At 41.0% G+C, this 23,698-nt stretch overlaps 4 protein-coding genes across 7 annotated transcripts in view; 2 read left to right on the top strand and 2 right to left on the bottom strand.

Annotated features, from left to right (window-relative positions):
* Positions 1–2,298: 2,298 nt before the first annotated feature.
* On the bottom strand, positions 2,299–6,643 carry Dok (docking protein homolog). Its single transcript, XM_046631996.2, has 3 exons — positions 5,824–6,643; positions 5,361–5,534; positions 2,299–5,122 (listed from the first exon to the last, which is right to left on the bottom strand). The coding sequence occupies exons 1-3, from the start codon at positions 5,893–5,895 to the stop codon at positions 3,707–3,709; spliced, it is 1,662 nt and encodes a 553-aa protein (XP_046487952.1). The 5' UTR covers positions 5,896–6,643; the 3' UTR covers positions 2,299–3,706.
* Positions 6,644–6,778: 135 nt separating this feature from the next.
* Ir93a (Ionotropic receptor 93a) lies at positions 6,779–13,807 on the top strand. Its single transcript, XM_069137137.1, has 15 exons — positions 6,779–6,920; positions 7,484–7,549; positions 7,632–7,790; positions 8,171–8,266; positions 8,374–8,523; positions 8,682–8,905; positions 9,118–9,282; positions 9,507–9,671; positions 9,790–10,047; positions 10,138–10,314; positions 10,467–10,697; positions 11,122–11,278; positions 11,345–11,828; positions 12,232–12,392; positions 12,671–13,807. The coding sequence occupies exons 2-15, from the start codon at positions 7,546–7,548 to the stop codon at positions 12,766–12,768; spliced, it is 2,529 nt and encodes an 842-aa protein (XP_068993238.1). The 5' UTR covers positions 6,779–6,920; positions 7,484–7,545; the 3' UTR covers positions 12,769–13,807.
* Positions 13,808–15,133: 1,326 nt separating this feature from the next.
* LOC138191140 (uncharacterized) lies at positions 15,134–22,048 on the top strand. Of its 3 annotated transcripts, none has more exons than XM_069137139.1 (7): positions 15,134–15,388; positions 15,838–16,154; positions 16,457–17,987; positions 18,090–18,292; positions 18,379–18,564; positions 19,446–19,743; positions 20,687–22,048. In XM_069137139.1, exons 1-7 carry the CDS (start codon positions 15,358–15,360, stop codon positions 20,824–20,826), a joined length of 2,706 nt encoding a protein of 901 aa, XP_068993240.1. In that variant the 5' UTR covers positions 15,134–15,357; the 3' UTR covers positions 20,827–22,048. The 3 variants fall into 3 exon arrangements, with proteins under 3 accessions (XP_068993240.1, XP_068993241.1, XP_068993242.1); XM_069137140.1 differs by having other exon boundaries at positions 19,446–19,728; XM_069137141.1 differs by having other exon boundaries at positions 15,135–15,388; positions 19,446–19,587.
* A 117-nt stretch (positions 22,049–22,165) lies between these two features.
* Positions 22,166–23,698, bottom strand: part of LOC124221736 (serine proteinase stubble) — a 28,612-nt gene continuing 27,079 nt past the window's right edge. For both annotated transcript variants that reach the window (XM_046631989.2, XM_046631990.2), the window contains exons 7-9: positions 23,330–23,627; positions 23,113–23,238; positions 22,166–23,029 (exon numbers count right to left, since the gene is read on the bottom strand). In XM_046631989.2, coding sequence (XP_046487945.1) covers positions 22,871–23,029; positions 23,113–23,238; positions 23,330–23,627 — 583 coding nt within the window. In that variant the 3' untranslated portion in view covers positions 22,166–22,870. The remainder of the gene's footprint in view (positions 23,030–23,112; positions 23,239–23,329; positions 23,628–23,698) is intronic.

A 23,698-nucleotide genomic window follows, 5' to 3' on the forward strand; every position in this document is an offset into this window, starting at 1 on the left:
AGCCCATGAATTGCTGGCAGCTAATTCCATGTGCAAGAAAAACTCAAATCAACATTTTGACATAGTTAGTATGTTTCACTAGGATTAGATGGCGCCACTTTACGGCGCTCCCGCGAAGCAGCGTCATTACGAGTCAGTAATTCTGTTCAATTGTCAGTCTTGGTCTGTAAGTCAACACTGTCAGTAACGCTCAATTTTATATTATCGGTATCAGTCGGTTAACTATGATCGTACTGCATAAATATAATGCAACAGAATTGTTCTGACCCGCGAATCCCATAAGGACTGACTATTTTTTTTTTTAGATTTGAACAACTCAACCGATGAGAAAGTTTCCAAAATAAGGAGAAATTTCACATTAATGTCGTTATCGTGCCAGTACTACAGATTCCCCTGCAGATTATGTATTATTCCGCTACAATCTGAAGCTGGTGGTGCTAGGGTTACTATTCAATTGTTTTGGTAAACAAATACCCATGCGGCTGCAGGCCTTCTGTCGGATGTTTTCCGCTTTTAAATTAATGCGATCCTAGATGTTCGAAACTTTGAATCGTCTAATTCATGTAGAATGCTTGATTATTATGAAGTGGGTCCATTCATTAATTGTGTTTGAGTTCAAATTTTTTTTTACAACGCGGATACAGTACGAGGTCGATATCGTATACATATAAACAGCGATCGGAAGTTGGTTGCATATGGTTCTGGGCTGTTAGTGCAGTTTTGAATACAACGCCGGGCTGAATTCGGTTGTTTCCCAACAGCAACCCTAATATCGAGTACATGCCGATCAAACTAGATCTTCAAGATGGGGAGATAATTGTGAGTGTGATTATTCGTTGATAAAATGTAAAAGTCGGCTAAATAACCGTTGATTACGAAAGAAATTTATAATGAAAAATAGCTAACACGTACTCGTCATCAGTCTTTTGTCAGTGGATTACAGCAGGATCGGTGATTTCCTGGTATTCGAACAATCGACAAACAATCGCGCCGCCATTTTACAATCAGTAAATTGCTAAATGTTCTCGTGCTACTCGTACCGTTGAAATTTGTCTGCGTTGAACTGAAAAAAATGTGCAAAGTACGCGCGGATGTTATGGTTTATATTGATAGTATTGTTTTTTGTGTGGTGAGTTTTGTGCGACGTTATAATCCATCAACTGACACCGCAGAGCCGTTTGAGAGAAAAGAATCTGCGGTTTTAATTTTCATTCGCCGTGATCCTGAATATAGGTAAGGTTTGAAATTATTAATGTAACCCCCGCCATGCCGTTTTATTTTGTCCATTATGCTATTTTTCAATTGCAATTTGCGCAAGAGAGCGCTAGTTGCCACTAATGGAAAATCGGTGCCCAAGTTGACTATGTTGGCACTGCAGAATGCATGCATACCGACCTGTTTTTTTCGTGGATGCCTTGCGCATAATTTGAGGTTATGTGTCTGACACGAGTGACACGATAGTTCGACTACGTAAATTGACATAAATAGCGTTTCGCAGTAGCGAAGTAATTATTCACAATAAAATCAGATAAACTCATAGAAATGATGCCAATCGGAAATCTGCTGAGGTCAGGTAGTAGACTGACTGCGAAATACATGCAAAGAGCATTAATTTTAAATGGAGTAGAATCTCCTGCCGGAGTTTGCATATTCTCGAAACGTGCGATATTATTTACCACTAGTGCGAAATTAAATTCTCAAAGCCAACGCAATGATTCAGACTCGCGTCAAGCACTTGGAAAGTTGGAGGGAAAACTCCAGCTTTCGTTCACCTGTAAAAAATGCATGACTCGAAATGACAAACTGATTTCGAAAATCAGTTACGAAACAGGGGTCGTGATAGTGAGGTGCGACGGTTGCAAAAACAATCATTTAATAGCGGATAATCTTGGATGGTTCTCCGATTTGAAGCAGAATAATAATATTGAAAAAATAATGGCTTCAAAAGGGGAAAACGTTCGTAAATTTATGAACTATGACGAAGGTTATTTTGAGGCTGCTGCAGAGGAGGCGTTTGCGAAAATGAAGAAACAACAGAGCAAGTTAACTGCTGAACAAGTTGAAGATGAACGGGAAAATCTTCCTAAAATTGAATATCAAAAAGTCGGAACGTCGGTTAAAGATTGAAACAACCTGATGCAACATATATGCGAAATTGCAGTTTAACTCATTTTTAAATGATTCTTCAATTATTGCATCAATCAATTTCTCTAAGTTAGAAACCTTAACTGGTAAGAATAAAATGGCAAGGTCAAAATCCACAAATTTACTCAAGATCGTAAAATATTTGTAGTTGTCTTATTTTGAATTTTCAATTTCGAACAAGTATAAAATACTTACACACATAATATAAAACTTATGTCAACTTTTGTAAATAGCAATGCTAATGTTACTGCTACAGTAAAGTGATTTTCCATATTTGTTTCCTTTTTTTGCATTTGTAACTAGCGTGCGTGCGAATTTTGCTACACCTTGAAAACTGACCAATTTTATTTTTATTTTAACATATAAACTAGTTCGTTGGCACAATATTATCGAGGGTTTAATAATTAGACAAACATACTGTTGTAAACTTACAATACAAGCAGGTAAAAAATATAATATAGTTTAATGGAATAATGCGATAGGTACTTGAAAGAAAGGCTATACAACTCGTGTGTAACAAAACTGTTTTCAATGCGAAAACTTTGAGAGTTCAATACGTTGGGTTCGGTTGACTAATACAAGATTTTAAAATGTGATGTTTAGTCATTCTTCCATGCGACATATTTGTAATGAATTTAAATGAGCGTCACAATCTAGAATATAACTTGAGGATATTCCGATTGCTTTGCTTGCAGCAAAAATAAAAATAAAAACCAAATAGTAGCATAAAAAAATCGTAACACTAATCTTTGTCTGCTTTCTGACTCATCGAACATAAAAATGAAGAACCATTATGCCAATGTGGTGTTTCAAGGAGGTGTACTTTGCGAGGGCATAAAATGTCTGTCAACAATGTTCTACCAACTTCAATAATCATTCTTTGGTCATTTGTGATAATATAACTCTAAGTATATTTGACCATATATAAAGCTATGTGATGCACCACTCTTTGATTAGAGGTATAAATCGTAGTACGAAAGTAGTAAAATATAACGATAAACTATCATTTATAATTATATATAATATATATGTATATATGATACTTTATAGTAAAATATGTTCCTTTTATTTCTACAGCCTACTTAGTTATTATAAATTAATTAAATAATTGTGGCATCTTCATAATAATTTTATGGTAAACATTGACAACTTTTCATGCGAGTATGGCTTTAGAAGTCGAGGAAAACTGCAATTAATAATACCGGCAAGTATGAATTATTGATGGTAGCAGAAAGCTGTCTCAACTTTTGAGACAAGTCATGTTATTAACACTGAAATAAAGATCCACAATTGTTAAATGTAACTAAGTACGTGACGCTAGTTTTAAAATTCACGGAGATTATTAGATTATCATTTATTTTCATCATTTCATGTAATTTGGTTTCTGTCATCACTTATTTCACTTATTATTTATTATGATTATAGTAATAAGGCACTAGATCCGAGTTTTGATCAGTCGAAGGTATACTCGAAGGATTGCTTGTCACTGTCCGCTGATTGTGTGTAGATCAGCAGGCAGATGTTTCAAAATATGCATACCAAAACTTGGTAAAAATAATGTTTAAACCTTTCTTGGCTTGGATATTACTGCATATTCAGTTTGGTTGTATATTTTATGATTTGGCCCAGCGCTATTTGGCAGGGTTACTTTTTTTCTAACCCTTCCATAACCATGACTGCTGTCATTTGCAGATCTAGCGGTGCTAATATCCTCGATAAATTCATAATCATCCCAAGATGACGATGGCTCAGTATCCACCACAGGAGGTAATGCGGGTACATTGATTTGGGAATTAGGTTGCACGTTGGGTGTCCTGTAACCAGAGTTCTGGTTTAGCTTATGCGTAGAGCCAAAATGCTGCAACTTGTCGTAGTTAGGTGGTTCAGATCTGTGCGAAACATTGTTGTGGATGATTGGGCAGGTTGGAGTGATAACCATATCATTGCTGCTCGTTTTGCTCCTAGTTGAGCTCTGCGAGGCATATGACCATGTGTCCATTGTTTCATACTGAGCCTCTTCGTCAGATGTACAAGGTATGATCGCTTCCGTATGAAGTACATTATCAGCGCCGTGTGTTTTCCATGCATCACTTCTCACCTCTACCGAATCGTAGGGATTTTTTTGATCATCCATAGTCATCAAGTTGTTGTTACAACTTGACGGAAATTCTGTAGAGCTACTGGAATTCAATCTAGTGTACCTTCCATGCATCATTGTGTCAGGTAATTCTTCTTCGAGAGATTTTCTTTCTTGATGGCCGGTAAACATGTGCCTTCTGGGTGGTTTTGCTGGCTTTGGTTTTATAATAGGTGGTGGTGGTTTTATAAAGGACACGGGCTGATCATTGGATAACGACGATGAGTTTGAATATTTCTGGGAGTTTTGTGATATCGTTGAAAACTCCAGATCAATTAAATTTCCAGAGCTATTAAGGGATGGTGGTAGAGGGGACCTGGAACCAGCTTCCATGGACAATGCGGCGTGATACTGAGCATTGTTAAAATCAATACTGGGGCTGCTATCCCCACTAAGCAATTTTTTCATGCATTTCATTTTAGCAGACAAGCACTTGAAGATCTGTTGACTGCTATGCTCCAGACAGAACAATCCCTCGCCAGATTTACATTTCCTACCAGCTTCAAAGGTGAACTTTCCGTCTCTATATCCATACCTCCTTATGAATTTGTAGGGCCAGGTAAACAGAATCTCTTCTCCATCCATGAGTCTCATATCGGCAGCCGCTAATATCAATGTATAATTTTTCTCCTCTAGTTTGCATCTCTTCGAGGCATCAGATTCCACGAGCTTAACCGCAAAGATTCCTTCTCCGGCCGTACTATACAAATCATTGTCTTCTTCGATAATATGTTGGGGAAAGCTGTCTGCAAAGGCAACTATTTGAAATGCGTTCATCCAATTTGTCATATCAAGCTCCGAGGAACAGCCATAGTGATGAATTCCAGTTTTCGTGACAACCTAGAGGAAAATTTTACTAATTATTTTCATTCTGCAGTAATTATCGTATTTCGATTTTTTCATACCAGAAGAAATCTAAGCGAGAGTATTTAGCAAATTCTTCTTTACTTTTACAGAAATCATCTTAGTTTTTCACCAGAAAAACTTGAGCTTATAAACTGCAATGTGCACAAATTTCAAAATAGATTGCTAATGGTCAAATGTGGCAAGGCCTTGTAAGATTCGGTTGTTTTCTTACGGTGAATACGTTGGGTTGATTGCTGGGTGCAATTTTGACGCAAGCTTCTAAGGTGATGATTTTCGAGGAGTGGGGCTGCGAGACAGCTTCCTCTTGGCTGTCGAAAACCTCGAGTCGTTTGATACCAATTTTGCTGGGCTTGAAAAGTTGGCAAAACTTCTTGTGCCATGTTTTCTGAAAATAAAAAAAATCAAGGAAAATGGAATTGAGACAGGGCCGCCTTATTGACGGAATCTAAGAAGTTGATAAATTCTCGTACAATTTAAGAAGGAAGTTCATAATTAATAATCAGGCTTCATTTAGCGCTAGAGTGTGACACGTCGATAGAATAAGCCACGAAGTCAGAGTTGAATCAGAAACGTTTCAAGATAGGATGTGAACTTCCTTTGATCTGCTGCCCTTGGTTACGCAGCGACGCATATAGTGATTATGTTCTAATAATTATATCAATAGTTAGTCCAACCTTGAGTTGTCCCAGCATTCCTTGCGGTGGTAAAAGCAGGATGCCCTGCATTACAATATTCTCAGGCTCCATTGTCGGGATGATAAGTGAATTGTAAGCGCGAAAGGGAGAGATCGAGAAGAATGTCACTTTCAAAAGTTTTAGGCTAGTTCAGAAGAGCCGATAAGAAGCCCGTATAACAACACAATCGCGGTTTCGCATTCAGATTTTAATATGTCAACGCAACACCGACTATCATTGCCAAACACTCGACCGACTCGCAGAGTTTTAGCCAACTGGCAGTTCACAAGCAACGATGAAACAACATTCGCCAACATTTGACGTTTCGTCGAGCTCCTCACCAGGCCATGCTGTCAGTTGTGGATTATCGACATGTCGCTTGTGTCCGGCACTCTTATCTCTCTTCGTTTGTCGTGACATTCGCTGGCAGTGGTTGGGAGACGGCGAGCAACGATTAAAAGTTTTCCGTAGCCGCGCGCCGCAGCGATAATTTTTTATAATTCTGTTCATGCGTCGAATGTCGGTGCGATTTGTGAATTGGCGATACTGAGACGTTTACTTTTCTCTCTCTCTCTCTCCGCAGCGTAATTTCCTCGTTCGCTTTCCTCGGTTGAGAATCCACCGCAAGCATATTACACATTAATTACGATACACTCAGAATCACGAATTTCACCAATCCACCACCAGTTCCGTGTTTCGTCCGACGGTCCAGCACGTACGAGACATTCTCGTATCAGTATTTTCGAAAGGATAATGCAGCGTTTATCCGTCACACAAATCGCTCCGTACTCTTGTCGCTTGTCACTAGCTACTCTCGCTGATTCTTTGTTGGACTAGTTATCTCTGATCATTACAACTTTATCTCCTGGTTTGTGGTTACAAAACCTTCCTCATGGCAAAAGTAGATACTGTCCGTGGAAATGTTGTGACACAGTGAAATGAGATCGGTTCAGCAAGCGTACAACGAATTAATCAAGCTTTCCACATACAGACTTTCTTTCCTCTTACGGCGCTTCTTTATCGATGTAAATAAAGAGGTAACACATCATCCGCTCCCTGCTGCCACCTAGGATATCTGACGAACGTACTACTACAATGTAACCTGCACGCCTGCGGGGCGCGCCGACCTTTGAATCCAATATCTCGAGTTACGTATCAACGATCAAAGCGAAAGCTGTCTCGGCGAGAAAAATGTTCGTTATTATCGTGAATTCGTTGTACGAAAAATATCGTATGTGGTTATAATAATCGTACAAGTATCGTGAAACTTGATCGAAATAAAAACGCATCTTATGCCACCGAAACGAAAAATTGCTGCCATTAATATAAAGCGAGCTCTTATACGGATTCGAGTAGATGGGATTTTAAATTAGCTTCGATCGGTTTCCGATAATCATTTATTGAAACTGTAACCTTTACGGTCGATTGAACGGCGAATTCCGTACCTTCTGGTTTAACTGGGGGCATTTGATCGCACTGCTGGTGTGATCGTGTACAAGAAAGTACGAGTAGCTGATTTTTAGTGAGAGAAAAAATGAAAATTCGAAATCATGTTTGACTGGCACTGGAAATTGAATTGACCAAGGGAGTATCAAGTTTTTCTCCGGTGAAGATATACATTCGGTTAACGTTCAAATGTTTCTGCCGCTTTTTTTTATAGTCATCGCATCCTCCACCGTTCGATCTAGTGATTTCCCTTCGCTGATTACAGCTAACGCAACAATGGGTATGGGAAAAATAAAAACATTTTTAATATATTCGTAGCCTGTAATGTGATTCTTTGAGTAACGAATGTTTATATGCCGCAGCTATTGTGGTCGATAAGCATATATTCCAGGGAAAAACAAATTATGAAACCGGGTCGACTGAATTATATCGAATAGTTTCAAAAACAGTCGACGAAAATATGCGGTTTGGAAGAATTGAAGCACATGCTTTTACCGATTCAAGTCCCAACTTGCGTCGAGGTATGGAAGTGATTAATACTTACGTTACAGCGACCCCATTAAAAATGACCATGTCTTGAATCATATAATGTTATGACCGAAATAAACGTGTCATTTGTTACATGATTTATTTTGTAAAGTCGACACAAATTACATAAAAGATCACGTAATGGATCACGAAAAAAGAGATACGATTTTTGATCTAGTATATTTGACGGTTCGCGCTTTTACAATTTATTACGTGATTTTTTATATATTTTTTTCGAATTTACTGGATAAATCATGCAATAAATTGCATGCTGATGACGGTCATAACATCTTATGATTTATTACATGAACATTTTCAGCAGGGGAAATTGCATGCCATACTCATGTATACATACCAACTCCCTGCCTATTAGATTACACTGCATTACTCTCGATTACAACGTGCCATGAAACATGGAAATTATTTCACCAGGCCAAGAGGGAAGACCTCGTACACATCGCAATTACGGGTAAGCAAAGTAATTCGAACACCGCCTGAAAATCATATATGTATACCTATATATAAGGTGAGAACGGAACGTCGAAGGTAAAGACACTTCTGGATACTTGTTCCAAGATGCAGATTGTCCGCGATTTCCCGACCACGAAGGCATCAGCGTTCCGCTGTTGCATCCTGGAGAGGAATTATCACAGGTGCTTCTGGACCTGAGAACGAGATCGGCCCTTACTTGGAGTAAACTAAACGTCCTGCATGATGAGACTTTCGGTATGAATTACGAGCATAATATTATGACTGAATAACGCTGGGTTCTTCTGGTCCATCATTATTATACGACGGGGGGGAGTTTATTGTTTACGGGCGGACGCACGATCGAAGCGTGGTGTTTGTAACGATACGCTGAATAGAAAATACCGTACTTGCAGGAAGAGATACGATCAGCAGAGTAATGATTGCTCTGTCAGTTGAACTTTTAGACTCGCGACTAGTCCCGACGACTAGATCTATTTTCACGATCAAAGAGGCGAAATCAGACCGAGGCAAGAGGCAGGAAGTATTGAAAATTCTCTCAAGTTTTTCCGAGGAGAGGCTTGGAAGTTGCTTCCTTGTCATTGTGACGATCGACATGGTCGGCCTGATAATGGAAGTGGTACGCTCATCAATGACTCAATTTTATTTTTATAAACACCAGAATTATCAAACAGGATACGGCTTGGTAGTTGCACTATTCAATCACGTGTTTCCGCTCTGTTTTTAGTTTATTCGCCTACGCATCGCCTCGTACAATAATTGTTTATTTCTTCCTCTCCGATTTTTCGGGCACGGTGTTATTTTTATTTTATCTATAACTTTTCGTTCAAGGCTAAGTCGTTAAATATGGTTAACCCTGCAACGCAATGGCTGTACATTACGAGTGACACAACCTCACGAGATCAGAACGTGACTATGTTAAATGAGATCCTGAACGAGGGACAGAACGTGGCTATTCTTCACAATACGACGAATACGGATATAACAACTTGTCATGTAAGATTATGCGAACATGATAAACTGACACAATTTTTCATGACGTCGGTAATGAATGTGAAGTATCATTTTTGAGAAGAAACCGTGATATCGATGGTTGAATCACTGATATTCCGATCACCTGCCAATTTGTTTTCGCCGAAATTGGAATGCGACACTCTTAAAGTTGTAGCTAGTTAAGCTGGCTCAAGTCGACCTCAAGATAACGGGATTTTCCGTTTTAGGGAGGACTTACTTGCGACGTGAAAGATCTCACCAGGGCATTGGCAATTGCTCTCGAGGACTCACTTGCCGAGGAGACTAAATTGTCGGAACAAGTTACCGAGGAGGAATTCGAGGCGATAAGATTTACAAAAAGGGAACGACGTCGGGACGTTCTGGATAAGATGGTGGTTTAGCAATGCGACGTTTCTTGACTTACGGCGACTACTTTTCTCTTTCGTAAAAATTGCACAGCCACTCCTTAACGTACTGTATATTTGTCTTTGTTTCACGGTACACACACAGAAAGAGCTTTTTATCAGTCGATCTGGATCGGGGGGGAAGTGCGACAGGTGTTTGTCCTGGACAGTCACGTCAGCGATAACCTGGGGGGAGTCCTTTGTTACTGGGAAAAAAATATCAGACGCGAGCGACAATGGGACGGGCTATTTCATCGTTACCGGAACTTGGTCTCCTCGACTCGGTGCCGTGATGACCGATGCGATATTTCCCCACGTGGTACACGGTTTCAGGGGAAAGACACTTCCAGTAATCACATTCCACGTGCGTATGATACATGAGACGTGGATATAGGAAGTGACGTAATTCTTGTGGGACTGTGCAGGGAATGAACAGCACGTCGTGTGCTTTCAGAATCCTCCGTGGCAAATAATTAATCGAAGTAAAACCGGCCAGGCTGTGTTCGACGGGCTTATTTTTGACGTACTAAAGCAGCTCAGTCATCGGCTCAACTTCACTTATAACGTCCTCATCGAATCGGATGAACAAGATCAGATGGTTAAGCCTTTGAGCCTTGGTGATGCTGGAAGGGTACAGACGAAGGATATTTTTTTAGTCTCGAACAGTTAGATTTTTAAGAAATTTTATAGCTGTCCGGGTAGTGTAGTGTGGTTTGATGGTTGGTGCTCGAGTATATTTTTAAATAACCGCATTTCCACGATAAAGCTTTATCTCAATCGCAGGCGACGAACAGCGAGCAGCCTTCCATGACTAACAGCATTTCTTCAAACGTCATCGAGGTCGTCCGTTCGAAAAAGGTCCTGATCGCCGCTTGCGCTTACACCGTTAACGAGCAAAAAAATAGCATGGTCAATTTTACCCGACCAGTTTCCACTCAGACTTACAGTCTGCTTGCCTCTAGGCCCAAACAATTGTCCAGGGCGCTACTTTTCACGTCTCCATATACCAAGGAGGTTGGTGGGCCGTTTACTTTTCTTAGATTCAAAATGACTAAATGTTTTAAACCGCGTGTAATTAATGATTCATTTTAATTCGTCAATTACCAACACCGCAATTTTTCGATTAGATGGTAATCGATTCTCATGTCAGTTTTCAATAGAGAATATTGGGAAGGTAAGCGATCTCATTGAACGCTAAATGCAACTGCCTTATGCAACGGGTCGCATCGCGTGATCTCGAAGGTCTGAGTTTGCGCGCCAGTGTAAATTCGAGAGCAGGAAATTGATAATTAGCTATTGTTTTTGCTGTGAAGAATGGTCAAGATACTAATTGTTGTGGGCTGCTTCACAATAAATTGATACTTCCGGAAAGCGTTCAATTTTAATTAATCCTGGAAGCGTGGCGATACCTACTTATACGTATGCAGGGTATTTTCAGACTTGGGGATGTCTGGCGGGGGCCATAATAGCTATGGGACCGATATTGTACCTGATCCACAACTGGAGTCCGTTTTATTCGAACACGCCGTTGTCACCAGGACTGAGATCGCCCTGGGACTGCATGTGGTATGTGTATGGCGCTCTGCTTCAGCAAGGTAGGAAAGCCGAAAGGAATCCCGTTTATAGCTCCTAGCGCTCATTTATCAGATTAAAAACTTCAGGAGGGATGAATCTACCACGAGCTGACAGCGGCCGACTGATCGTTGGGACATGGTGGTTGGTGGTTTTGGTAGTCGTCGCCACTTACAGCGGTAACTTAGTCGCTTTTCTAACTTTTCCGAGGATAGACGCCTCTGTCACATCGATAGACGACGTCCTGGCAAGGGAGCACGAACTCACTTGGACTCTGCCGAGCGGAAGTTACCTCTTCGATTTCCTTGGTTCATCCGAGGAGCCCAAATTTCGGAGATTCTTTTCCGGAGCCGCAAGGCCCAACGTCACGAACGATACGGATTTAATGAAGCGCGTCAAGGAAGGAAATCACGTCCTGGTCGACTGGCGAACGTCGCTCAGGTTCGTCATGAGGAAGGAACTTCTCGCGACCGGAAGATGCGACTTTTCTCTCAGTGCAGAAGAGTTCGTCCCGGAACCAATCGCCATGATCGTTGCACCCGGTAGTCCCTATCTCTCAATCATTAACTCCGAGTAAGTTTCATCGTGCGTTTTCTTTTTCCTCGTTGTCGGATGCAGTTGCAGCCATGCAAAGTTGCGTGGGGTAACTGACACGGTATAAACGAATACATTCGATGTTCAAGGGTCAGAACGACCACGACCGTGTTAAATTGCTTCTAGTATTTGACAAGCAACGCTGGTGAATCACGGTGCGGATTTTCACCTCCACTATAGCAGGATTACAGCATTCTTTTTCCCTTTCTATATCCTCGCTTTGCCAATGCTTGCAGCATGCGCTAACTTACACGTGTATGTGGAAAGTGAAAATCCGCTTCTTGGTAACCAGGAGCATTTGCACTCTACTGGTCTCATTGATTCGAAAAATTATTCATCTTTACCTCAATTTAAATTATATAATAATGTTACGGTTCTACAGACTGAAACGAATGCACCAAGTAGGACTGATTCAGAAATGGACGGCGGAGAGAATGCCGATAAAAGACAAGTGCTGGGAAAGGCCAGGCGTAAGTCAAGAGACTAGCAACCATAAGGTTAACATGGACGACATGCAGGGAAGCTTTTTTCTACTTTTTATAGGTAAGGCACCCGAGCCTCTATTCAGTTGCGTAAGTCAACTCGCCAAAAATTTATTAAATATTGCCACCATGTCATCCCTCGCGATAATACATGTTATTTATTTCGGCCTTGCGCCGCTTCTGAATCAGCTGGCAATGTACTCAGCAATTACCAACATCCCAAACGACTTTCCGGTGTCATGCTATACCAAGTTATTAAATCCGTTTCCTAGCTCTTGTTATACGCTCTTTTGAAGGCTGGACCTCGGCGGTAATTGATGAGGACTATTTTCGTTGCAGGGTTCATCCTTGCTATCCTCATGCTGGGGTGTGAGTTTTTTTGGGTCAAACGCAAGACGCTTCTCGAGCAAAAACTAATTCGACCTTATGTCACATGATGTGTGATATACACGCGGTTTAGAACTAGGAAACTGTTTTGCGCCAAATTCTGCGGAAAAATTGAAATGTTAGAACGTCATCTTGTTATTTGAATTTATTTCAGCATTAGACATTTCGATAGCAAGTTTTTCGGGGGCATTTTATTTTCGCCTTTATCCCTTCTGATTGTTCATCAATGATTGAATCCATCCTATGATTGCATGAATCGACCAAACGAAATTGTGAGGCTATTGTTTTCTAGTTGTAGCTCTTATTTAGTGTGAATATATACGAAGCGTGGAGGTAAAAGTTGTTGAATTACGTAACGGATAATGATCCTCACAGGCGGTCAGACGCAGTTACCATTAAGTACGTAAGGACGTAGATGTATCTTCACGACGATAACGTATTTGAAATAAATAATTGCCAACTTTTAGATTACACGTAATGATCCGCCTATGTGCATAAGAAAAATGAAAATTTATCATATTCGTATGTGTGGATTACCTATATAAGTTTATTTCGGCAAAACGTGTGCACAACACCGTACATTAAATTTCCCTCTCCTCGAAAGAGATATTTAATTCGACTACTGACATTGCACTACTGACACGCTCTTTCGCAAACGTAGTATTTGCACACGTGTCCACGATGTTTATGGGCTCATGAATTTGATGTGATGTCACTTCTACGGTGTCTGTAACGCAGTTCAAACTATGACTGTAATAAATGTTTGATATTCAGTATTTATTTCTCCTAATTTTAATTTTGCGATTGAAATCACGTATGGCTTGGATTCAGAATTGGGTCTGACCTGATTCATGCAGCGGATAAATTTCGTAAGAAGAGTAGCATAAAAAAATCATTTCAGAAGCAACGAAAATCTCTATTCTTTTAGAGATTCCTCATATTTAACACGTGTAATATAGCTGGAGTAACTGAATTACTGCAACCTGCTACTCGGAGAAAGCTTATTATAATATCTAGTTCAACAAATGTTTGCACATGTGGATATTATAGCGAAGTAAACGTATAATAAATATATCCATTCGTTTTTAAGCGATTACATTAACTGCATTGACGAGTTATACTCTCCTCTTATTTAGAATCACGTCATAAAAAAATGTTAAGTACTCTCTTGTACATAAACAATCATAAACCTGAGCCTAGCTCCATAAATTCAATTATCATAATCAGCATTTTTCGGGTGTACTTGACAGTTCAAAGCTATGGATTCGAAAGTATATGTACCCCGAGGAGCCAGTTCAGATTTACAATTTTGATTCCCAAGATTCATCCAGCAGCCTCCGTGATCAGATATTGCGTTGTAACGGTATAATACGCATGCGTCTATAATAATAATTCTATAATATCCTCTAGACCAGGCATGAATTACCGTTGAAAATCGGATAGCTACGCCATCCTGCGGATCCGCATATTTCTCTTCTGTAACTTTAATAACTACAATAACAGTTATTCAGACCATTATTTTCTTACCTGTGAAGTAATATATGACACGTACATGTACTCAACTAATTGTCCTCGCGACTGCAAGCAAAAGACATCGACTTAGAGGGGCCCCCGAAGCGTGACAAAACTATTTCTGCTGTTCTACAACACCCCGTTCTTCAGTAGATGCATTTTATTGAGGAAACACTTGCTGTGTTTCGCATTAAGGATTTAGTGCATGAGCACGGTAAAAAAATACGTACTCTCGTAGATATGGCATGTGTACACCAATCCCAGAAGGGGTTAAATGTCGAGTTCAGCATTCGTCCGACTCGTTAATTCTTCCACGATTTTAACAAGTGAAACATCCTGCTCTTCATTCGCCACGGCAAGCTGAATACGCGAACAGCTACTCGACGCGGCGTTATCTTGCAAATTGAGTAATCCGCGCATGAATTTATCCTACTTGCCGCGTAGACGGAGTTTTTTTCAATGTAGCTGATGAGTTGACTTTTATTATTCGTTAGTTCCTTTTCTAAATTCACGACAGTACCTACGCAAGATCTTGAAGCGCGCATATTAATTCATAAATTGGTACGGAGAAGCTTAGGTTCTGGTATACCGATGTGAAATCTTTGCGGAAAACAATTAGCGTTAACAGAGTGATTGGCACTGTAGATGAGGGGGGAGAGAAAGGGAGATTACGACTGTAGAGATGATGGAACCAACGGGGTTATCTACCTGACGACCTTGCCTCTGAAAAAGTCTCCGCTCCCTTCCCGCCCCTTCGGGTTCTCAACTCCAAGCCCCCTCCTTTGCCCAGTTGCGCCTTGTGCAAGCCTCGGGGTCCAACGAGGGGCCCAACGTACCTCCGTCTTGGCGAACAACGCGCTGACCGCTTGCTGTACGGAGTCAGGTGGAGTAGGTATGCCCGGTATATACCAATCGCGTAACTGACGAGTCGGTAGTCTCGTTCTAGCTCTCGGTGTCTCAGCTCTACATTCGAAATCCAAATTCAAGACGCGATGCGTGTGGCTTACGTTTTTATAAAACACCTCGATTAACCGTTCGCTAGTTACAGAAGAGTCGGAGAGTGACGTGTGACGAGTTGATTTTACGTCCAGGTTGTCGAAAACTAGTTTTCAAAACAAGTTCTAAGCATGTGGATATTATGCCTCGCCTTACTTTATAGTACGTTCATTTGCAGACGGTCAAGTTTACTCCAATCGCTATGCTCTATGATACCAGAAAACGAATTTCCACTCAGATCTGAGTTTCACATAAATCTATAGCAGGAAATAGACTTTGACACAGGAAGTTATTTCGTTATACCAATGCAACCAATCAATATCCATTTCCAATATGAAATGTCTTTTTCTGCTTGCGAATATCACGAGTCATCAATTATTATCATCAAATATGTTATTCCGGTTACTTTAGCCTTTAAATAACAGTGTCTGAGATTAATTTCTCTACACTGGGTGCATTTATACAATTGTTTCCAATCAGTTTTATGGTCAATTTAAAATACCGCCTGCCCATAACAAACGTAGATGCTATAGCAGTCTCAATTTTATTATCTTCATACGCGTCATCATAACAACTTTACAAGGCTGGGAATTCATACTTCTCACGTTTAGCCGCGGCAACCCGAGTCCAAGGATACGGTTCTTCTTGGCATGATCTTCCGGCTTCTCAGGCACCTCCGTTTCAACGTCCAGTGGACGTCATGACGGATGTGATCAATGATCTTGGGGTGAGAATTTTGCAACAATACGGCGAGACCGGGCGTTACGGAAACGTGGCGTTTTCCCCTACGGGGATTGGGTTTGTCTTGGCAGCATTGTACGAGGGATCAGCAGGTCCTGGACATGAGCAGATTGTGCACGCCCTTGATCTTCCCCAGGAAAAAGACATCACCAGGATTGGCCTTAGGGATATTCACAGGAGGCTAAGGGTGAGCCTCGTGTAACAACTTTTCTGGATTCGGCGTAGATTGAATCACGCCAGACAATATAAGGGAAGTCGTTCAATTCCGCCTTTTCAATTCTCCTTTCCATACCGAATATCGAAATTCTATTCGGGAATCTAGATAAAGTATCGTGTCTCTACGTATGCGGGGTTTCATCATCCTAGCCATTTTCATTTGCTCGGTTGACTTTTTACAATTTCCTATAAAATTTTGATAGAACATAGTTGAATATACCTCGAGAGTCGTCGAAAATTATGCAATCAATCAGATAAAATTTACTTTCGTAGAGCTACCTCAGCCCTGACGGGTTTCTTGGTGGCCTGACTCTCAACAGAGACAACACAAAGTTGAGACCAGAGTACGAGAATGTTCTCAAGTTTCTCGGCTTCGACGTGGCTTCTAGAGCCAACGGGTCTACCGAAAATTCAACCTCAGCAACACTTCCAGAAACTATGGCAGAAGCTCCTACCACCCCTTCAGATCCAAGTTCCCTGCCCGCGACTACTCCGATTACGGTTGACGTATCCGAGACGACGGAATCCTCTACGATCATAACGACATCGGTAGGTGAAGATTTCGGAGAGGCTTCGACCAGCTCTTCAAATATGCCGACGACGATCATCGCCAGCACCGAAGAGCTGACGACGGCGACAAGTGACGTGGACACAACCACCAGAATGATCACCACGGAAACAATACCTGCCCCAACAATAACGGTTTCTGAGATGGTCGATAACTCTGGAGAGGAACTAACCACCATTTCTAGTACCTTACCCATCCCGACGACGACGCAATTGTTGACAACAACTTTGCAGGCATCTTCGGCATTGACGGAGGCATTGATCGATGAAACTACAGAACTTGTTTCTTTGACAACGATGAGTGTCACGGTGGATACTCCGGTTATGGTTACCAAGGATGCTACAACTGAAGTTGTAATGCAAACTACCTTGGCAAGCGTCGAGCAAGTGGCGGATACCACGACATTAGGTTCTACTACTGTGAACACCGAAGCCACAATTCCTGGCGAGTCGACGACGCCGATGGTCCCTGAAGTGGATGCAGTAACTGAGAGTACATCGACAGTGACTATTGATTTGGAAGAAGATGGATCTGAGAATGAATCGGAGCCGGACGTGTCCATTTCAAGCTCTGAAGAAACGATCGAAGAAAGTCTTGAAGAGTTGGCAACAACGACAGCAATGGAAGAAAGGACTACGCCACAGCCGGAAGAGATGGTCTCGAATGAAATTGTTTCCGAGTCTACAACAAGTCGTATAGATACAACAACCATACTTCCAGATGCTGAGGTGGATACGTTACTAGATTCGATGAGCTCTGAAACTGAGACTTTACTTACTTCGGAACGCAAAAATGGCAGCGCCGAGATCACGACCACTTCCTCATCTCTGGAATTGGAATCGCGTGAACGACGAAGAGTCCGTGGCGTTGGGATCAGGGATCCTGTGGTGAGGACTCTGTTAAATGCAAGATCTGCCGAGCCAGAGGTAAAAGTGACGGCAAGATCAGACTTGGTCAACTCGAAAGAAATCGGCGCCGTGTGGATCAACAGAATTGTGGAGTATTCTTTTACTGAGAAAAACGCTGACCGGAGCACGAATTTACTGACAGTTCCAGAACAAGGCGGTGATCATCAAAATGAGAAATCTGTCAGCTGGAGTGCAAGTGGTGAAGCTGTACTGGAAGGTGATAGACGAAAGCGTGGAACGAGGAGTCCAAGAAGTTATTTCCCCGGCCATTTTAACATTCCGAAATTTCCAAGTTTCCCTGTCTATCCAGACTCTCCCGGAGCCTCAGGTACGCTACAATTCCGTGAAAATTGCGGCGATCAATATGGAGACGGACACCACACTCCAGAAGAGCAACACGATTTCTCTAATTGCTTGGTTTTCTTTTTAGAGGAAACTTCGTGGACTCGTAAGGTCGGAGGATGGCGAGTGCACTCCTCAAAGCTGGACGAAGTCTCTGAAGATTCGAGTGAACTGACCTTCCTCGTTAACGGGGAAGAGCCAACAGTTGTTTCTGCTGCGACATACACAGTTGTCCTGCCTTTTGCATTCCTGCCATCCCTGCAGGTCTTGGCATTGGAATTTCCTCTGGACGTTAGTTTTTAACTATTCACATTCTGTTTTTTCACTCCACTCCGCCTAGCTGCAGGGTTCTCACGATTTGACTACTGCATCCCTAGGATCCGAGGTACAACATTCTTTTACTTCTGCCAACGGACAGGGATGGGACTCGCCGACTGGCTAAAGAGCTTGAAAGCGTCGGCCTCAGGGAGCTGAGGAAGGAACTACATCCAGCCTGGGTCAGAGCGATTATTCCTTCGTTTATGCTCAAGGGGTTCGTCACTTTAACGTCTTTTCTGCAGCGGGTAAGTCAATAAAAGGCCATTGGTCGCGATCAGTTGTTCAGAATCTGTTCTCTTCTTCGAAATCCTTGGAATTTCCTATAAGCACATCACGCAGCTCACGATCCAAACAACCTATCACGGATTCGTGTGCGATTGCTGACGAAGTGCCTAGTCTAAATTTAGTAACGCATGATGACTGCGTGCTGCTCGTCATACCAAGGTGAGAAAGAAAACTTTTCTGCTTGTCACGCGTCGTGACCTTTAACCCTGAGACAGTGTTTATACCAAATTGCTCAATTTTAAGTGAATCCGTCCTCGTTGACGAACATCCCGTCCATTACACTTAATTTCCAAGATTATTGTCGCAATTTACGTGTTAAACGCTTGGCATGGGGTACACCTATGTCACAGCAGAAAATATTTCACTAACTAAATTTCGCCGGAGTTAGTCACACAAATAATAAATTCGACATTGAATGGAGTTACAGTACACCTGACTCTTTGATTTTCAAATGTCACCGATTCCGCTATGCAACTGTATTAAGTACATCAAACATATTTTCATGCGGATTTCCCGTTCTGTGAGCGAAAAGGAAATTCGTCGAACGACGAATCCCTGAAATAGACAACAAGATCTAAAAGGAAATTCAAACTTGTGACATCCAGCCAGCCTCGTAATTTCAAATACTATTCTGAAGAAGCGACTAACAATAATATACAAGCGAAATCACACTCTGAATGCTTCAATGAACCTTCTGCAATTATCCTCGGGATCCGGCTACACCCTTCGAAGATATTACTTAAACTTTTGTATTACCTTACCGGAGACAATTAAATTCCTTTATCAGTGGAACCTTGTTCGAGCTTTTGAGCTTTGACAAGAACCCTTCGTTTGGTCGCAGATTGGGATCAGAGACGTCTTCGAGCCGCGGGATGCCGATTTATCTCCCATGACTGATGACGTGGGCGTTTACGCGCGGGACGTACAGCAGAGCATCGGTGTTAACATACGAAATTACATGAAGCCTGACCGGACGCACTCGAGTGAGTGGAATTATTATCAGGCCGATCTGTCTCCTCCAAGGTTTCTTCCAACCCCCGAGCCACGTCTACGGGTCTTTCGAAACGAGCGTTACGATGCATGGCTTCCGAGCTGGCGGAATTCTTACCAATCTTTTAACCCAGGTCCTATGTTATTAGGTTCTGTAAATATTATCTATTTTCATTTTATCAATCACATCGTTATAAATTGGTAACGGTCTAACTCCACGCTTCTTCTCCTGGAAGTCTTTTTCTTCGAAACTTCATCATATTTAGAAGTGGAATAACTATATTGAAGGTCCGTGCGAGCTGTGAACTACACAACTTGTTTTTTACGCAAGTGAAATTTTTTTACCAAAATCAGAAGCTCTCATTGCCAGTTATTCGTTGAAATTTACGATGTTTCTCTTGGTGTCCTTCGCCGAGAATTGTTTCACTTCTGACCTTGAATACTTCCACAGGATGGAAGTTGGGGGTTTATTCCTACTTCCCTCTACAACTATTTATTTGTTTTTTGGTGAATCAAAACCTCTGTTCTTTCACTGCATAAATGCTTACCTTCTATCTAGCGTGACTGGATAATAGCTGTGATTATAAATGCATTCCCAGCATTGTTGTAAAAGTTGTCGAGTTTAATGGCTGATATCCTGTCCCAAGACCACGTCACACCAGAGAATAGAAACAATCATGCTCTCCAACCAATTTATAGCCTCACATCTCGATTCACCTCATTCTCGATGTTCGATCAAGTGGATGGTATCGCAATCTAAGATCTACTATGATCGTGGTTTTATTTTTAATCGTGCTATTAGTCACACCATCCTTGACACTCAATCTTATGTTCACAAAGTTTTGACGGCTTATAGAACTCGAGGTAGATGATTCTGTAGTCATTTAATTATTTCTTTTTGTGACCGCAGCGGTCGATCAGCTTCGTAGACTAACAAACCAATCCTATTTCCCTGTGAGGGTATTTCTTTTCCGTTCGTACTCATTTCTCGATCACGAGATACACCACCCGAATCAGCATGACATGAGCGAAACTAGTTTTTGCCACATTTAATGGAATTGAGCATTGACAACCTGACGAATTAATCTTCAGGAAACGGACTTTTCGAGCGGGCTGGACCAGTGAGTTTCGTCGCTGAGCATCCATTCCTCTTTTTCATCATCGATGCGGAGACAAGCGTGTCCTTGATCGCCGGGCGGATAGAAGATCCTGCAAATTCGCGGATTCTCTAACTCCACTGTTCTCGACTTTCGATTCCAGTTCCTTCTATACATAATATCGAATTGTTTTACTTTTTTTTCGGAAAAAGGAAAAACATGGAAGGCTCTGAGACAGTTTTTTTTTTTGCAACGAATCCAAGTAAAAGTATCATGCATTTTGGGCATTCCATGTCAAATCGACTCGGGTTTGACCCTTGACCCCTCCGATTTGCCTTGCGATTTTTTATATGATTCGTTTGATTTTTGAAAGCATTCACTTTTTTCAAAATTTGACGAATTCGTTTGAATTAGTTACAATTTTTGAAACGACCATGTCGTTTGACATAATTTAAAAACCAAATCAGCCAGGTAGCAAAATTTTTTAACCTTAAGCTGGAGTGGGCCGGCGTTCCTTTTATATTTTTCTCGAAAGAATCATTTTGAAAAACTAGAAGGAAGAGTCAATTTGTGGCCACCTGTTCAAACATTTTCATGTACAAACCCGAATTTGTCAGAATTTTTCAAAATGAACAAATCGTTTATACAATTTAGAAATCTGAAACATTCTTAAAAATCCGGTATTGCATATTAAAATGTTTGAGTAAGCGCCCATAGTAATCTGATTTTTCCTTTTAATATTTTTAAATGTTTTTTTTTGGTAAAGCTCGACAAAATTTCAAGGGAACACCTACTACGACTCAAGACTCAAAAATGTTGATATCTGACGCATGATTTTTCACAATTATTTCAAATTTTTTAACTGTTTCAATCAATACAGTTTTTTAAAAAATTTGTATCTAATTCAAATTAATCCGAAAAATTTAGTGCTTTTGAGAGTCAAAACAATCATATGAAAAATCGTGAGTCAAATCGGGGAGGTCGAGGGTCAGTCCCAGGTCAATTTGATATGGAATGCCCTGTACACAAATCTTACTAAAGCTTGGCTTATATTCGCGTGTAATTATTATGGGTTTTGAGTATTTTTATCGTAATTTAAATAGGATTCGAATGATGAATAACGTACTATTTTTTTTTAACGTAAATTTATATCATATTTATAATTGCAGCCCAAATTATAAACCGATAATCGAACGAGATAATGCGCGAAAATAATGGTATTTAAAACGGAGGAGTATGAATAGAAGGATATTTATTTGACACAGCTTATAAATAAAAGATTTATATTATATAAACAACTGTATATCATAAATATTTCAGTGATTGTTACAATTAAATATACTTGCGCTATTAATTATTATGATATTGATTCGTAATCAACCATATATAGTTATGCCGTGCTTTATACAGAAAAATGTGTGTTCGTGCGCGTATGTGTGCCGTATAAAAACGTTGAACAAGAAACAAGCTGTATATGTCAAGTATATACTATATAGGTATCTAGTGAGAATGATATATAATTATTTGTAATGTCTTCATTATTGCTTATTTATTTATCATTCATGTTCCGGGCAAGACCGCAGCATTTATATGTAGGATAGTTTGGACACCTCACTATAAAAAAATTTAATATATTATAATTTTCATTTGCCACTCTTTTTTTCATTTTATACTACCATAAAAATGTCGCCGCAGTTCTATTTCAGTTGCAAAAACCTGCAGCTGGTGTTTTTTAGTACGTGCTTGTACATCGTGTCCGTTATAGCAGGTCATAGTTTATCCAGATGTGAAGATATGGTGGCACGTCACAAAAATATCTAACTTCATTTGAGTTACGAAAAACTATTACAGTCGTGTAAGTTTATCATCGCGATTCAGTCGTCATTGACTGTACAAATTAAATCGATTCTCATTTTCGCTAGGGCATTGGCGAATATTATTATTTGTTATTATAAACTTGGGCGAACTCAACGCTGCCTTTTGGACTTCTCACAACGCGGTTGCGCAAGTTTTTAGATTTTTTGTGTATTCGCTAAGCTTACGAAAAACATTCAGGTTCTTCAGACGTGTCTCATTCACTGGGACGTTGTAGATTCCGTTTGAGGTTTCTCCCGTGTTCCTCATGGTGGTAGAGATCAAACTCTTTGTACATGTTACTCGAGCTTCTATGAATCCTCGATTAAGTCACATTTTTGAGGATCCATGGAACAAACTTTGATATCCTCGTACAAACTCCCGGGAGATTTGCTTCCGCGCAACCAATTCCCCAGGATATAATACCGGCAAGAAAGTATCGTCCATCTTTTCCCCGGACCTGAAGAGGTCCCCCAGAATCACCCTGGAAAAATTTATCACTGATATCAAGAACTCTTCGATTTCACCCTCTGTTACTCAGAAAATACTGAAGGATCTTGAACTGACCTGGCAAGAATCCTGTCCTCCGGTCTCGTGACCTGCGCAGAGGAAGATGTCGGGAATGAATTCGTGTCTACCCGCTCTTAGGAACATTGACTTGCACTTGTCGTTGCTAACGATTGGTACAGAAACCTGGAATAAAAATCGATAAACATAACTAACCATGGAGATCCAAAACATTGAGATGCAGAGTCTGACTGTAGATTAATTTTAGCGTTTGTACCTCCTGGAGAACGGAAGGAAGCGTTCCTCCTTCGCTGAGACGGCCCCACCCAGTAACGGTAGCGTTTTCGCCAATGAGAAGATCGTCAGATGCGGGTAAACAGATTGGCGATATATGAGGAGCAAACGTCAGCGAAGTCTCGAGACGCACAAGGGCGAGGTCGTACTCGTAGGTGAAGAAGTTGTACTTGGGGTGCACGACCTTCCGAGCCACAGCTCTTTCCACGAAGGGCAGCCGCTCCTGGACTGACGAGAAGTCGTACTCGCCGACGCGGATACGTATCTGGGACGTTAGCAGACTGAAACGAGTGAACGAATTAGCGTCAAAAAGGTGGCAATCGGCTGCTATTACTTTGAATGCTCGAAATTG

This window comes from Neodiprion pinetum, chromosome 6, assembly GCF_021155775.2.
Source record: "Neodiprion pinetum isolate iyNeoPine1 chromosome 6, iyNeoPine1.2, whole genome shotgun sequence".
NCBI lineage: Eukaryota > Metazoa > Arthropoda > Insecta > Hymenoptera > Diprionidae > Neodiprion > Neodiprion pinetum.